This window comes from Salvelinus namaycush, chromosome 20 (genome assembly GCF_016432855.1).
Source record: "Salvelinus namaycush isolate Seneca chromosome 20, SaNama_1.0, whole genome shotgun sequence".
NCBI classification, from domain to species: domain Eukaryota; kingdom Metazoa; phylum Chordata; class Actinopteri; order Salmoniformes; family Salmonidae; genus Salvelinus; species Salvelinus namaycush.
This window is the reverse complement of record NC_052326.1, coordinates 45,686,332-45,704,292: the sequence shown is the minus strand read 5'-3', so window position 1 is coordinate 45,704,292 and position 17,961 is coordinate 45,686,332. Positions and strand designations below refer to the sequence as shown.

The 17,961-nt window shown below is 40.0% G+C and overlaps 1 protein-coding gene across 1 annotated transcript; it reads left to right on the top strand.

Moving 5' to 3' along the window:
• Positions 1-2,149: 2,149 nt before the first annotated feature.
• On the top strand, positions 2,150-13,126 carry LOC120065409 (heme transporter hrg1-A-like). Its single transcript, XM_039016399.1, has 3 exons — positions 2,150-2,279; positions 7,388-7,555; positions 11,302-13,126. The coding sequence occupies exons 1-3, from the start codon at positions 2,150-2,152 to the stop codon at positions 11,436-11,438; spliced, it is 435 nt and encodes a 144-aa protein (XP_038872327.1). The 3' UTR covers positions 11,439-13,126.
• Positions 13,127-17,961: the final 4,835 nt, after the last annotated feature.

Here is a 17,961-nt window from a genome sequence, read left to right as displayed (position 1 = left end):
TCGTTGGAGGTGTAAGAATAACTGGGAGTACAAAACTAGGGTATTTGGTGCTGAGGGATGTTATACATTTTTTGCCTGCTGGTGTGCAAGAATACCACAGAACGACTGAGCAATCTCTATCAAGTCTTCCAATACCACAGTGGGCGGTGGTTTCTCATAATTCCGCAGTCGCTCGAGCCTGACACCTCTCTCTGGTGTGATGCCGCATTCACAACATCTTGTAGATTTCTTAAATACAAGCATGCGACTGGGAAAAATCCCCTTGAATGCCCCTCCAGCTGGTAATTACTTTGGGAAACTCGTCTATCATCCCTGTGCGCTGAGTTTCCCACTTGCACCTCTCTGACGTAATTTGTCAACAAAAAAGACAGCAAGCATGGAGGCATCTTCATCAGTATTTGTTTATGGTAAGAACAAAATACAAATTGTTCATACAAAATGTATTCTGTTCATCTTCCATTTATTATTGTAGAAAGTGAAAGCAGCTCTGGATATAATTTTTATGGGCAAAAAATTTGCTAAACAATCACAAGCCTTCTAATCATCTCCATGGGCCTCCATGGTATTTCCCACTTCAAAATGTGAATGTATCCAACTCATATTTAAGACTTCACAACTGGTAATTACCACCTTCCCAACTGGTTATGAATGCAGCATAAGGATTTAATTGATGCCTTATCGTTGGCTGTGACTATTAGATAACAGCATTGTCAAGCAAATCTGTGGAAGGTCAGTAGGTATCTGGGGAGTGAAGGGGGGGGATGGGGTTCCGTTGACAAGGCTGAGGTGGGGTCATTTTGGATTGGGAAGTTGGTTAGTGTTAGTGGGGAAACACCCAGATGGGAGGTGTGAGGAATGTGGGGTTAGCTACCTGCAGATTCATGCAGGGTAGTAACGTTATGAGTTGTGATTATGGTTAAATATTTAGCTAGCTAAATAGACTCCTCTATGCAAGTAACCCTGTCAATAGAATGTTCATGATGTCACTGCAACAACTGTCAATAGATGTAGCTGGTAAATTTGCTCTGGCTATCTACTCCGATTTCAGAGCACTCGTCTGAGTGTGCCAGAGTGTAGAATAACTGCCAAATTTATGAATGCTCAACACCTGTTGAATATGGCCGGTATCAGTAAACGTTGGCAAAAAAGCTTAATTAAATTGTTGCCAGGAGCACAGTTGCAGTCACCAGCGCTCTGAATAACGTAAAACAGCCTAACCAGCTCTGCTAGGTCGAGTAAACTGGTTGCCTCATTTGTGTCTGGAAGTAGCTAGAAAGCTAGCCAATGTTAGCCAGTTAGGTTAGGTGCTTGACTGCTATTGTTAGGTCAGAACGCTCGGATCCGAGAGCAAAACGCTCTGAATTTACGAACGGACAATCTGACAACGCTCTGAGTTTACAAATGCCCAAAGCACACTCTGGTACTACAGATTGAATTTACGAACACATCCGTAGTATAAACCAGCCTTTAGTCTTGAAATCTTTGGTTGTTTACTATATGACCTCACATGTAAATCCCTAAAGAGCTGGGTGGGGCTAAAGCTTAAGAGGGTGTGAACGATGCTGAATGGGTGTAGACAAAGAAGAGCTATCCAGTTGGTGTACCAAAATATTCAAGGGACATTTTCTCAAAAGTGAGGTTACAAAGTTGATCAACTTTCAAAGCATAATTACTTTTCCATTGTTCCTCTATTGTAGTGTATGATATACAATTTTCTAGCTCCGAGGCTTTACTTTTATCCAATGTAAAAAACACAATTTCAAATTTTGCTACGTAAGACCGAATCGAGCTAGTCGGTCACAAATGTGTAATTCGCACTCCGACCTGAGAAAGGCAGCGTCTATTCTGTCGGAACGCAGAAGAAGAATAACAACAACCATTTCTAGCTTACAAATAGGGCACATCGTTCGTGTTGTGTTATTGTGTAGACTTTTATATGAGCTATGTCGATTTAGCTCACATTTGCAGCAACGTAACGTATTAGCTACTATTGTCGTTCGGACGTATTTATCCCAGTACACTACCATGCAGCTGTTAAACTAGCTTGAGTCGTGGAGTACAGAAACGAGTTTCTCAAAACAAAGCACTTGTTTTTAAACGTTGACGGTATTGTTATTTAAGTATTCTTGTCGTCTGTCATCCGTCCCCAATGGGGTTCAATAAGACGTACATCAGTATCGGGTATGCCGCTTTTGGCATGCTTATAGGATTCTCTGCGTTTATCGTGTGGAACATCGCGTACAAACAATCATGGACAGCTGCAATGGGAGGATTATCAGGTAAAGTATTAGCCAGAATGTAAACAATTATTTATTTTGTGAATGAGGCTGCAGACATGATGTAACATTATAGCTTTTGCAATATTTTCAGGGTGCAACTGTCCATCTGACTCACATGAACTGGATATTGCCACAGTGTCGGTACCCATCTCATGTTACAAGTGTTACAGTCCTCGGGTTTGGAGTGCCACATGTTTAGAAGCCCACACTTTAATGTATTTTTCCAAAAGAAAATGGAACGTTAGCTACAGAATGTTCAGCGACAGACAGACACCGATATGATTATGTGAAGATGTTGTATAATCTGTCGGTCGGCAACATTCTATAGTTTTAAGCGTTGCAACACGATCCTCACTGAACAACATGCCCCAGGTCAAGGTATTATAACTCGCAAAGTTGAATCGGTAAACTTGACTTCAGAAGAGAATAGCTAAATCTCTACACACCAGGTTATAAACTACTACATCTCTGTACATTGCATTACATATAAAAGTAAATAGGCCTATGTCTACTTTCGAGTTTCCAAAACAGTTTTTTACACATCAGCGTTTTAGCAGGAGCTATTACAGGGGTTTCGCTCAGCCCCCCGTCTTTTTCTATGGGCACAAGCTCTGTTCATGACACAATCTGTTCACACCCTCTTGTTGGCGGAGACAACATTTTGCAGGTTTAAAACTTATTTCCTGCAATTTTACACATTTTGTCATAGGGTGCAGATATCATTTAGCAGTTTTAAAGCACATTTTCTTGCAATTCTAAACGTTTTGCCATGTATAATGTGTATTCATGTGATATTTGAGTGACTCACACATTACTACAAAACCAATGGGCAAATAAAATACCTAGTTAAAAACGTTAGTGTAACAGTATAGCTTCAGGCCCCCTCCTCGCACCAGGGACTTTCTGCACACATCAAGAACTGCCTGCCATGAAGCATCGTTACCCATCGCGCCACAATAGCGTTGAACATTTCAGAGCAAGGGGAACAATTACTTCAAGGTCTCAGAGCAAGTGACGTCACCGATTGAAACGCTATTAGCGCGCACCCCGCTAACTAGCTAGCCATTTCACATCAGTTACATTAGCTGCCATGGGCTTGTTGATCTGGACATTTCTGACAAGTTATAAATAGCTCTCTAAGGTCAGCAATGACTGACATGACAAGAGGAAAACTGATGATGCACTACCCAATTTCGAAATTTCACCTTGAGCATTTTACTATTACAACTTTCAAGAGTAAGTTGAAAGCCTTCCTGGTTAACCTGGAATGTTGGATATTCCTGATGCTAAAACAACACTGGTCAAAAACCTGTCAGGTGTCAACTCAGACTGTACTGTATTTCTGCTTACACAGCCTTTTTAAACAGTCTCCTCAGATGAACTTGGCACACAAGTCCTGCTACTCATCCCATTGGAAGTTATCTCCACATCACCATTCCAATTTTCTGACTTGATAAGAGTGGAAGCCTGCACCTACCATAAAGCAGTTCAACTTTCAAGTATTGAACATTGGCTACACTGCAGTCGGAGGAACATTAAGGCCTAGTTACCAACCGTGCATAGTTATTGTACAATAAATTATGTGCTATATTGCCTAGTGTTTTTATTTTATAATGTGGTGTAAAACACAGGTATTGACTGTGTAACACTAAGAGCACCCCTTTTGTCAGTTATGTAATGACCTAGTTAATTAGTGGTGCATTTGTGGCTGTGAACTTTGCGCTCTCGTTAGTTCATCCTCTCAGGTCAGCAAGTTGATATCTGTGTGACTTTTCTCTCTTCTCATTGTTGTAAACTCATACTTCTTCAAACAGAATAGTAGCTGCAGATGCCTATTTAGTGATGCATTTAGTAAGGTATTGTATTGTAGTGACCCGCACAGACAGCTGTGTGTTACGTGTTAGGCTATTAGTTGGTTGTGTTGTACTTACCAGTACCCAGTATTCGCGGGGTCCAACATGCCAATCAACCTGCTATCTGCCAATCACGGGAATGCCTGGAATGTTCTGATGCCGGGCATCCTGGTGGTTGGCGGAGTGGCGTGGAGGGGGGTTGGGCAGGGGGATGGAGCATTGCAAGTTAAGACCAGGTTTAGCCATTGTTCTCTCTCTTACGTCTGGTCTTCACAAGAGAAGATCACGGTTGGTTTGTGGGGTATCTTTCATTTATTTGCCGTGGGCTACGGCCAAACAGTAGCCTGTGTGAAGTTGGGTTAATAAACCGTAAATTCGTAAACTGAATCCTCAGTCTGGACAATTGTTCCTTTATGATCTAGTCCGGTCATTACAGTATGTATATTTCACATACAGTGTACATCTTGCTGTTGTTAAATTCATGATTTCAATCTAACATGAAGTCAAATGACTTTTTATAAAGTGCTCTGTCACTAATGTTCCAAAGGCCAAATCCACTTTTTTTTCTAGTGGGGTCATGATAGCAGCATGTGGTGCCTGTGCCAATAGAGAAACAATCAATAAAGGTTGTTTTTAAAATATTTTTTTTTGGTGTGTGCTTGGTCATATGATTGTAAACCATGAGATGAGATGGGGAAATTAGTGGGGTCAGCATGGCAGATTGACACAGCAGAATAAGACAAGCCTTCTTGGTATCAGAGCATGAAGTCTGATACCAACAGGCTCAGAGACAGTTTCTATCTACAAGCCATCAGACTGCTGAACTCTTGAACTGGACAGACCAGCTGCACTCCTTAGCACACACGCACACACTCACACAGATATAGACTCTTTCACACATACTTATACATTCATGCTACACACACAACTGCTGCTATCAGACTCTTATTGCCACCCCCCGCTATTCTCCAAAACATGTGTAAATATTGGACAATAAATGGTGCCTTCCTGTATTATACTTATGCTAAAAATTGTATTCTATTCTACTGAGGCATTGTTCTATTCTTATATTTTATTTCTTATTGTTGTTTATTTGTTGAAGGGAACCTGCAAGTAAGCATTTCATTGGACGGTGTATACCATGTGTATACCATACATACGACTAATAAAACTTAAAGCTCCATCTAACAATTGAACTTAGTAGCTTTGCTGTATCCCAATTCTCTACACTTTCCCCAAAAAACTCCCCATCATTGATTTAAAAGCTTTGGATTGTTGTAAGCATTGGTAGGAGGGAGTTTCTACCATTTGTTAAGTCCACGACAGGAAGTGTGCAAGTGCACACTTCAGGAAAAGGTGGAGAATCAAGACTCAGCCCTAATCACTATCTGACCATGCTTGAAAGGAAGCCAGTATGTTACTTTCAAACCTCAAACACTGTTAAAACTGTTTAACCCCCAACCCTGAAGAAAGAACATAAAGTTTATGTAGGCTACTTGCTCATTAGTTCTGGGCCTGTATTCAAAACATGTGTCAGTGGGTTATGATCCAGGATCTGGTCCTCCCTGTCTATATACACTTATTTTTACTAGAGCTGGGATTTGCCAGGGACCTCACAATACGATATTATCATGAGGTGTATCATTAGGGTGTGTTCGTAAATTCACTCTGGAGTGCCAGAGTGCGCTTTGGGCATTCGTAATTTCAGAGTGTTTATTTGTGGCTGGGTCTGTTTCTCTAACTTGTTTTGTACAATTGCATTTTGTACTGGAGTGAACAAAACTTTTGTTTGGCCGAGGAGTAGGGTTGAGCCGAGCGTTCTGACCTCAGCTTGACTGCCGTTGAAACTGGCTTGCTAGCTACTTTCAGACACAAATGAGTGAACCTCACTCTGACCATTTTACTCGCCCTAGCGTAGCTGGTTAGGCTGTTTTTATGTTATCTAGAGCGCTGGTGACGAACTGTGCTGCTGGCAACAATTTAATAACGCTTTTTTCCTGACGTTTACTGAAACCGGTCATATTCAATGGGTGTTGCACGTTCGTAAATTCAGCAGTTATTCTGCGCTCTGGGACAACCAGACCAGAGTGCTCTGAAATCGGAGTAGATATCCAGAGTGTATTTACGAATGCCCCCTTAGATGCAGATTCTATATGTATTGTGATTTTCACAATTCTATATGTATTGTGATTTGATACTGTGGTTTTATTGCGATTTGATGTTCCAAACATATTGCTCACGATATGTCTGCTGCAGAGGGACAAGAGAGAGCCATGAGAAAACAAGTTTTGATTGGTCATGGAAATAAAAGTGCTGAACACTTTTTTGCTCCCTATTTAAAAAGAAGATGGAGAACAAACTATGAAGGAGAAATACTGGCGTTTTGCTACAGGTACAGCCAACTAGCTCAAATAATATTGCAATATTGTCGATACGATATATATCGTCTAAAATAATATCCCAATATGTAACTGTATTACTATTATTTACACTTATTCATTATGATCTAAAAGGCAAGACTGTTTCTATAGGCCTGTCAACAGCACTCCTACGTTGAGACTCGTTGTGAACATGGCCCTTAACATTGCCACTTTGTCCTACCTAGCATGCCCAACGAGTAAGGACGGTTCAAATATTGTGTAAGAAATGGTGAAAGTGGATTCACGAAGGACACTGCTATACGTTGTCAAATGGACTTGTTGTTATGAAGCTGACACCGTAAAAGAGGAACAAGGAGTGAGTGACAACAGTTTGAATTGAGACACAAATGACACAGCAAAACGTTATGTGCTGTGTCAGAATATGTTCACCCCTAACACATCTCCACACAATAACATAGAGTAGCCTAACCTCAATGGCCATGTACTCTTATCTCCACCAGCACAGCTAGAAGAGTACCGGCCACCCCTCTGAGCCTGGTTCCTCTCTAGGTTTCTTCCTAGGTTCCTGCCTTTCTAGGAAGTTTATCCCTAGCCATCGTGCCTCTACATCTTCATTGCTTGCTCTTTGGGGTTTTAGGCTCGGTTTCTGCATAAGCACTTTGTGACATCTGCTGATGTAAAAAGGGCTTTATAAATCCATTTGATTCATTGAATGCAGTTCAAGATTTTATAACAAAGAGGAAATCTTCATCCTCCAATTCTTACAATTAAATACTTAAAGTTACTTAGTGCTTGTCTCATCATGTCGTCAGGAATTTGACTCAAAGTGTAAGGATTTTGAACAACCTGTGTTTCTGTGTCTCTTCCCCCTCAGGTGTTCTGGCTTTCTGGGCCCTCATCACCCACATCATGTACTTGCAGGACTACTGGCGCACCTGGCTGAAGGGCCTCAAGTTCTTCCTCTTCATGGGTGTCTTCTTCGCCCTTCTGGCAGTGGTGGCCTTCATCACCTTCCTCTCCCTCGCCATCACCAACAAAGAGTGTGAGTCTCACACACACACTCCATTCACTCTCTTATTCCTTCACTCCTTCTTTGATCCTAATTTGCTTCTCATCTGCCCTTCACTTGCTCTACTGTTCATTCTCTAACCACTGTTTTTCATATAAGGCTGAAATCATCTGTGTAAACTGCTGACCTAGACACTTGCGTATAATCCGAGCACAAACAAATATGCACAAATAAGCTAGCGAACGTCCTTGGCTGCAATGATAGCCAGTTAGCTAGATAGCTAGCTAGGCAATGTTAGCCAACATAAGACTGTAAAGTTAGCTAACGTTAGATGGGTAACGTTAGCTTGCTTATCCAAAGTCTAGCAGTTAGCCTCTGTAGCTAGATAACACCAGTCAGCTGAAAGCTATCCAGCTAACGTAAACTCACTCACTTTTGTACATCGCCTTGGTCCGTACAATTGACCTTATATTTGCGCCCCAAAAACGTAATACTTCCAGATCAACTGTAATATCAATACCAGTGTAAAGCACAATTTCTCCCCTTTCCAACAAAATTAATGACGAGACCTTCATGATGCCCATCTCTGCATAATTCAACAAGGCAATGAGCTCCGTCGGGTCTTTTTAAAAATGGCGGGTGGGGAACGAAGGCTACGAAGTGATCTTGAAAAGGGGGAAATATGTCGGGTGAAGAAAACAGGGTTTTTTCACCCTATTTGTCCAACTAATCAACTTTAAAATGTAAATAAAACGTAAAGAGTTTATGTAATGTCTCATCACATACCTGTTTGAAGGTTTGTGTCGAATTTAAAGAGGGGTTTAGTGCTGCTCTAACGTTAGCCTCACAAGTGAACTGCAGCTGTTCCGGGTTTTGAGTGTCATGATGGCTCGCATAAAAAAATGCAATTGGCACCCTAGTCATGAAATATATTATTTTAATATTAGCAATAATTATATTAATTTAGACAAAAATCATGAGGTTTTCTTACAAGTGTATATGGTTAAGCATGATTTTACTCTGCGAGAGAAGGGCTACCCCTGGTGGAAAGAGGCTGTACGTCACAAAATGAGTTGCAAATGAGCGCTGTACGTTACGTAGTGACAAGTCACGATGTAACGTACAGTGTCAGAGGGGTCAGTTTTTTTCATCTTTTCTCCAATACTGTTAGTCCATTACCATGTCAATCAACGCTGAATCGAAACGTAGTTCACACCCCGGATTTTGATGCCAACTACAGTCCCATTCGTTTTCATTGCAGCCTCGTTTGAATGTTGCGGTTACAGTAAGACTGTTGCAATCAATTGAACTTTTCACCTTCTGAAAACTACAGACAATTACTTTTGTTTATCCATGGTAAATTCGACACATTCTACAAACAGTTCAAAATTGATTTGAGTTATTAGAAGGCAACATCCAGCAGACCAGGGTTTAAACCAGCAACCCTTGCATTTATGCAAGCATACCACCTGTGCCGTTAAGGCCCAGACCTTTTTGTGGAGGCTGATTTGAAGGGTAAAATAGCACTGCCGATGACTGACTTTTGATTGTGAAAAAAAAGTCTGGCTTTTTTTGGAAATGTTGTATAATGCTCCTTTAACAGAAAGTCACTTTCCGGTGTAAAAAACAATGTTTTAAGTGACAAGAAGGCATTGGTCTGAAGCCAAAAATAAAGGAAATTCACATGAGCACCACAATGCCTACTCCACCCATGCTCTACTAAGGTTTCCAGCACACAGCTTTGACCTACAACAGTAGATATGTTGGTCTATTGTACTTCAAACAATGTGAATGCAGGTTGCTAAGGATTCAAACCTTCTTAAACAGCCTAATTCATACTCTTCAGTGGAGTAATGGACTTTACTGTGTTCTGCTATTAAATAATGTGTATATACGCTACTGTTCAAAAGTTTGGGGTCACTTAGAAATGTCCTTGTTTTTGAAAGAAAATCGCATTTTTGGTCCATTAAAATAATTTCAAATTGATCAGAAATACAGTGTAGACATTGTTAATGTTGTAAATGACTATTGTAGCTGGAAATGGCAGATTTTTATTTATGGAATATCTACATAGGCGTACAGAGGCCCATTATCAGCAACCATCACTCCTGTGTTCCAATGGCACGTTGTGTTAGCTAATCCAAGTTTATCATTTTAAAAGGCCAGCATCCCGGAGTCGCCTCTTCACTGTTGACGTTGAGACTGGTGTTTTGCGGGTACTATTTAATGAAGCTGCTAGTTGAGGACTTGTGAGGCGTCTGTTTCTCAAACTAGACACTCTAATGTACTTGTCCTCTTGCTCAGTTGTGCACCGGGGCCTCCCTCCCACTCCTCTTTCTATTCTGGTTAGAGCCAGTTTGCGCTGTTCTGTGAAGGGAGTAGTACACAGCGTTGTACGAGATCTTCAGTTTCTTGGCAATTTTTCGCATGGAATAGCCTTTATTTCTCAGAACAAGAATAGACTGACGAGTTTCAGAAGAAAGGTCTTTGTTTCTGGCCATTTTGAGCCTGTAATCGAACCCACAAATGCTGATGCTCCAGATACTCAACTAGTCTAAAGTTTTATTGCTTCCTTATTCAGGACAACAATTTTCAGCTGTGCGAACATAATTGCAAAATGGTTTTCTAATGATCATTTAGCCCTTTAAAATTATAAACTTGGATTAGCTAACACAACGTGCCATTGGAACACAGGGGTGATGGTTGCTGATAATGGGCCTCTGTACGCCTATGTAGATATTCCATAAAAAAATCAGCCGTTTCCAGCTATGATAGTCATTTACAACATTAACAATGTCTATATATGTCTATCTGTATTTCTGATAAATGTTATGTTATTTTAATGGACAAAGAATTTGCTTTCTTTCAAAACAAGGACATTTCAAAGTGACCCCAAACTTTTGAACGGTAGTGTGTGTGTGTGTATATATATCTCTCATTAGGCTGTAAGTATTTTTAGATATAGGCCTTTTGTAAATGTGTATTATTATTATTATTATTATAGCATCACCATCTTTATTGCAACATGAAATACAAATGCACACAACTTTAAGCTACATATTCATTTTCACATAGGTAATGAGCTGCCCATTGATCCGCACAGCAATTGATAAAACAGGACCATGTTTGCAAGTGTTTCTGAGCTTCTGTGTACATTACACAGGTGAGCTAACTGTTACAGGAATCAGGAATGCAGACAGTAGACTTCTATAAGAGTGACTGTATCCAACACGCTGTAACCTGTTGTTATGTTGGGTGCCTACTGACCCCCCAAAAAATTACAATTCTCAATGTCATATATTGCTAAAATAAAGGTTTAAGGAAATACAGGCAGGCACCACATTACTACAAGACAAAACAGATCGCTCAATCAAGTGTGATGGTCTTGTAAGTATAAAAGAAAAGCTTGCTTTCATATAATTTTAAAATGCTTGAACTGGTACTGGAATGGGATGTGTGAAGAATCAGTCATTAGTATTTAGTATTTAGTCATTAGTATTGCATATTTCAGCTCTTAGGGCACTTGCACGTGATTAAATCTATTTCCACACAAAATGACACACATAACATATAAGTTCATGGTGTTATTATTCATGGTGTTATTCTATGTGAAATCCATTGCCTTTGTGTATGTTATAAGCCTGAAGCTGTGGTCAGTTTTTCTACAGGAACATTCATTGAAAAGTACCTGAGTGAATGAAATGTGTAACAGTGTGCCAATCAGGTCTTTTGCACTGAGTCCGCAAGACTAATATCTGTCGTGTCTCTGTCATTTTCAGCACTGACTGACCCGAGGAGCCTGTTCCTGTCGGGCGTGTGGAGTTTAATGACCCTGAAGTGGTCCATCCTGCTCGCCCTCTACTCACACCGCTACCGCAAAGAGTTTGCTGACATCAGCATCCTCAGTGACTTTTGATAAGGGCCATTGAACCCCTCTATAGTGAGGGAATGAGTACCATGATCTCCACCTATGCCCGCGCCTCCTCGTTTAGGTTACCCGCTCTTTTCCTATGTCTGTGAAATCAAATCAACGTTAATTTGTCACGTGCACAGGATACAACCGGTGTAAACAGTACAGTGAAATGCTTACCTGCAAGCTCTTCCTTAACAATGTAGTATTCAATATCAAAGGGAAAGAAATAGAAAATCCACAATAGAATCTTAAAAAGCTCACAGAAACAGGGAATGCTCAGCGCCTGCTAGCCAGTCTATCCACAAGTTCATCCCTATTTTATACTGTTTATGGATTTTTACTGTCTTCCTATACATATGTGACACTCTTTTCTGTGTTCCTGTCGTATGTCCTCTGAAGTTGTTTTAGTCATATGCCAATATCTCTCTTTTTATGAGATTAGGGGTTCTTATTTGATGAATTTGTATCTAATCCTTGATGATCATGTACACCTGTGCTTATATACCTAGGATGTTTTTTACTATATCTTTATATATATATATATATGGTACAGAATTGATTTCCATTCTCTTGCCACAAGGGGGCGTCACTCCATCAAATGCGTTGGCTGTTGGGAAATGTTTTTGTTTTTAGATGTAAGCCTATCTCAGATTTCATCTCAGTGTAGTATAACTGTACTCTACCTGCACAAATCATAGATCATCAATTCTAGACAACAATAGGACACATCACAGGCATGTTTGGGAAATCCAAGTGCTCGGATTTTAATATGACTGTTCTGTGTTATCCGTTTTTGCACTTTGTGCTTGGGTTCACAAAAACTTACTGTCACCTGTAGTCAGTATATGTGACGAAGCCACTACATTTAGTTTGTTGGGTCTCAACACTATTTGGAAACACTTTACTTAATGCGGACAGGTATAATGCATTTTTTATGTAAGACTTATCATAAGACTTGTTTGACCGGGGGGGTCCCCCCCCCCCCCCCCCCCCCTTATAAAGTCTTATAGCATTATACCTGCCAGTGTTAGCCACTTTCACAGCATCCCACCACCACTGACTGTATAAAATGACTATATGAAGAAAGATTGTACTACCATCCCATAATGTAAGAACAACTGCTTTTACAACAGTTGCAAATTAATTTCAAATGTCTCTTTTTAGTACTCGTTGTATTTGAATGGAGATATTTCGTAGCATTTTTATTATTTCCATGATGGGAAGTTGTCAACAAAGTGAACGAAGACCAAACCAATGATGTCCCAAGTGTGAGAAGGACCATTGGAGCTTAATAATATGAGCCTTTGACCAATTTTATTCCGGTAAACGCTTTGGCTCCCAACACGAGGACCCGAGTCTGAAAAGGTACTCTACTCCCTATATAGTGCACTACAGACGCACCAAGGACTAATTACGTGAATGCTTCAGTAATCATAAACATTTGTTTGTTGCTTCTCAGATCCAAAATATTGGTGATCATCATACTGCTGCCTGTGGAGATTAATGTGATCCTGTTCTTCCTTTTTCCTTTTTAAAAGTCTGTTGTTTCTATGTGAACTACCACATCTAGCATATTGTAATAATGAAACATGAAATGATGTATATCCACTTGCGTGTGTGTAGGAATGTATGTCTGTTGTACAGGTATGTATGTGAGAGCCATATTAATAAAATATAATTGTAGGACAGCCGTTTTTATTGTGTTGGTAGTACATCTCGTACAAAGTCCTACATAACAGTTAGAACCTTGTGTTGTACCTCAAATCAAATGTTATTGGTCACGTACACATGGTTAGCAGATGTTAATGCGAGTGTAGCGAAATGCGAAATAGGTCCCGTGTGGCTCAGTTGGTAGAGCATGGCGCTTGCAACGCCAGGGTTGTGGGTTCGATTCCCACGGGGGGCCAGTACAAAAAAGTATGAATGTATGTACTTGTAAGTCGCTCTGGATAAGAGCGTCTGCTAAATGACTTAAATGTAAAATGTAAATGTAATGCTTGTGCTTCTAGTTCCGACCATGCAGTAATATCTAACAAGTAATCTAACAATTTCACAATTACTACCTAATACACACAAGTCTAAAGGAACAACTTCAGTTGTACAATGTGAGTGTGTACAAGGCATAGAGCGAAGTGTCTATAGACTTTGATTTTACAAAGATGTGCTCCGTTCTTTTGAATTAGCTTTACTAGCAGATAGAAAGCACCCTCATCTTAGTGGTGTACTTTGAAGGAAAAGCTTAGCTTAACTACATTGTGGAAGTGGTTGCACTGTTGCTGTGGGGTACCCCGGGAAGGGGTTTAATTGATGGAGAAAAAGTAGAACTGGCCTCTAGCGTCTTATGTTTGGAAACAACATAAATCATATGCATCACAGGACTTGTCATGACATAACAGCCTTATTATAAGACATTATGAAGGCACATACATGGTTATATACAAGTTATAATGCATTATACCTGCAGGCTGTTACCCAGTGCTAAAGTAATTGTAAAGTGTTACCCAGATTTGTGTCTGTTAAACTGATAGAGGGAAAGTGGTTCATTTGAGTGATTATGCCACCTACAAAATCCAAATTTAACACTTGTGTGTATTTGTGGGGTGGAGTTGTAGTATAGTTTCCACGATGGGGTTTCTCAGAAGGATTCTAGGAGGGGACGAGGGTTAGAGTGTCTGGGGAGCCCAGTGTCTTTTTTGAGGGAGTGAAACATTGTCATTTTTATTTAGCTTAGGCCAGCCGGGTCAGACCCCGGCGTTAGACTGGGATTTACACTGAGGTAGAGCCAGACATTTCCCCTCTCACCCAGCCCACATTATAAAAGAAAACACTCCATAGCACTACAGGCAACAGTAAACGCTCGGGCAATAACCTGCGCTTTGAAGTTTGGCAATTATTCAATCCGTCCACATTTGTATTTTGCTCCTTCAAAGGGGAGGTGGGGGGGATGCAAGGACTTTTGGTATATGGCTCGGTTTAGGCATCTGTATGATAAAAGAGACTTTGAAGTTTATATGAAAAATACGTAAAATTACATGTCTATGTAGATGTTGGTTACCTTGGTATAGTACTTTTTCTGGTGAGGTGATTGATGCAACAGATGCAAATGTTGGCAGATTGCCTACTTCTATTTGAATACAGATTTTTTATATATCAAAATAGAAAAGCATATAGAGTGAAGGTAGCACAGAGATCTACCAATGATTTAATCATTAAGTATCTTCAACTAGGATCCTTTATAAGATACCATCATTATGTTTCGCTGCCCTCATCTATATCTTTATTGCATCACATTGGTTTGTTGGCAACCCCTCCCAGTCATTTTGTATCAAGTTAATTGCAATGTTGTGGTTAAGTAGCCATACAAACAAAATAATATGGTATCTCGCTTATTATAACGTTTTACATTAAGACATTAAAAAACAAGTCTCGTTACTTTCCAGTGAACAAGCTTTAGGATTTTGACCAAAATAGTTTATACTGTAGGCTGTAAAATGTGTGTGTTTTTGTGTGGTATGTAAAAAGGGGAGGGGTTACATCTTGTTATGGGACTCCTTTCCAGCGAAATCAAGGAAGGAAGTCATCTAGCACTTAACTGGTAGAGATCATGAAACAGAAAAGAGGAGAGTAAACTTGAAAAATACAGAAATATTTCTAACTTCCCTTTGACAAAAATAAGAACAAAGGTAAAAGTGAAACCTTACGTGTCATGTCACACTACACATCTTAATCAAATTAATTCAAATAATGTTTAATAATTTGATATTTGATCATCATGTATCTGATGTATTGGAATAATTTTGTCAGACATACTTCAAACTTATTGGTAAATAAGTACAGCAATTGCACCTGAAATGTTGATGAGCCGCAGATGACGACATATGCATAAAATGAAGTGATTAACTCTTCACTATGATACAGTGCAGATGGGACAGTAACAGTAGCCTTAACCTGTTCACCTTTTTCTTGTACTTAAAACTTCATAATGTGGTAACATCATGTAGGGGTAGTCTAGAATGTATATGGCCATGTTAACATGATACCATAGGTATTGCCTTCTTTATAAGGTGAACACATTTATACATTTATTTGTATAACCGTCTAAATATGAACAAGACTCTATATTGGTTGTGTGTTTTGGAAGTAAGTCTACATCTGTGTGACAGGAAAATTAATTGTGAGGAAAAAATATGCTATTAGGAAAGACCCATTCAGCCTCAAAGATACTTTGGTTTTATGAGTATTTATTTTAAAAAATGAAGTAAAGAGGGGAAAAAAACGTGAATGAAAAGCAAACATCTTGAATTAGTATAGAACCAGATGGCTGCTTTGACGTTAAAAAGGCGTTTTGGCATTTTGGAGAAGGTAGTTTTGAAATGATTCGCGAGGAACTTCCGCAAAATGCAGTACAAAGCACACAGATATTTAAGCAATATCCATAGCAATTATCTGTTTTATTTACAAACAGAAACTTGTCTCTGGACTTTCGCTTATTTGACCCTTTCTCTTTCGTCTTCTTCTTTCTCTCTTTCACTGGTGTACCTCTCTCTCTCTCTCTCTCTCACTTTCTTTACAGGTAACATCAGGTGATTAAGCCCTTCAGTTGGCTGCAGTGCAGTAAGATGTCCGACCTTCAGGTTCAATCAATGTTTGCCTCTCTAACTCTTTTGTTTACTGTGTTAGTCTGCCTGTGGACCACAGAACCTCACATCTGAAATATTTTATGAGACACATATTTGACGTTTTATAATACAATATGCCATGGCAGCAGCATTTTTTTTGTGGCTTCACAGGAGAACCAGTATCAGAACAGGGGATAAAAAATATATAACTTAGCCGAACATAACTTTGGTAAGGTCATCTAATCTAATGGAATAATAGGGGGATTGATTCGACTTGAAAGTATTATGCTTTGTAGCTAGCTACAGAGTTATGTTGATATTTCTAATACAATCCCACTGGCCACAGACATCAGTTCAGTCTAGTTTTGATTTACATTTGGTTGAATTGTTAACTGACGTGAATTTAATGTGAAATAAATAAAAAATGTCATCATGACATTGGACTTGGGTTAAAAGTTGGGTGAAAAAAAGAAATTCCCTGACGTTGATGACATTTTGCAAATCCAATCAGTTTTCCTTATTGATTCAACGTCATCACATTGCTTTGTTGTTGAAATGATGTGGAAACAAGTTTTTTGCCCAGTGGGATGGTTCTGTTCTGTGACCAGTGGTACAGAGGGCCTGGTCAGGGACATCTTTTATTTTACTAGGCAAGTCAGTTAAGAACAAATTCTTATTTACAATGACAGCCTACCCCAGCCAAACTCTAACCCAGACAATGCTGGGCCAATTGTGCACCACCCAATCACAGCCAGTTGTGATACAGCCTGGAATCAAACCAGGGTCTGTAGGGACAGCTCTAGTGCTGAAATACAGTGCCTTAGACCGCTGCGCCACTTCTGGGTTCACTCTGATTGGTTTGGAAGAGTTGGAAGTCATAGTTGCATCCAGATTGAATGCCCAGCTCATGTTAATGTCTACCTCCAGTTGATCCATGTGTGATCCACCCACTCAATGCAACAGGGCATCTACTGACACGCCTACTCCTTGAGGGGTAGTAATAGATCACTGTCATGTCTGTGACCTAAGGTTACCTCAGTTGGATGCACCATCTATTGGAAGGGCCCAGCATTGGTTTTGGCACACCGTTGAGGTAGAAACCTGCACAAACTTTGATCTAAATCTACATGTTCTACGTATCAATACCAATGGCCAATGTTAGCTGGCTAAATGTGCTGTATGTCAAGTAATGATAGGACTTCTGGTGTGGATAAGTCTCTCCACGCGTGTTCGGTCTACGCTCATTTCCTGACAGGTGTGAGGGTAGAGGACTTTCCCTACATAGTTCTGCTTGGCTGTGAGCTGGAGTTAGCCATGCTAGCCTAGTGTGCCCTATATAGTTCTTCTTGGCTGTGAACTCCACTGGTACTGTTTGTAATGTGCCATGGATGGACCCTGGGACTTAAACACTGTAATCAGAGCCAGCGCAGGATATTGGCCAAATTGCACATGAAAGCAGGGACATTTGAGGGAAGCTTGAGCACTAAATATTATGATAAATTATAGCCTAATATAGAGAGTTAAGTCTCAGGCAAACTGAAATAACACAGATTAGCATGCAATGGAGGAGAAAAAATGCTTTTAAAGCAGGATTGTTTTTTTTATTTGTCTCAACAGAAAAATACCTTCAGGGGTTTCTTTCTTTAGTGCTGCTTTGCTCTGCCCACACACACAAACACGGCACAGAGACAATCTCTGTTTGTGTGTGTGTTTCGAAGGACCAGATTTGCCATAAGAATACATTCATTTAATTTCATCAGCCATCAAAAAGAAAAGGGGAGAAAAAATGGAAATGTTACATCTTTAATGTATACACACAAACAGATTGAGGTGACTTGCTGGCAGTTTAAGTGAATGGAAGTGGCCCCAGACCTGCCCTCTCTCCCAGCTTCAAACCCCTCAACCCC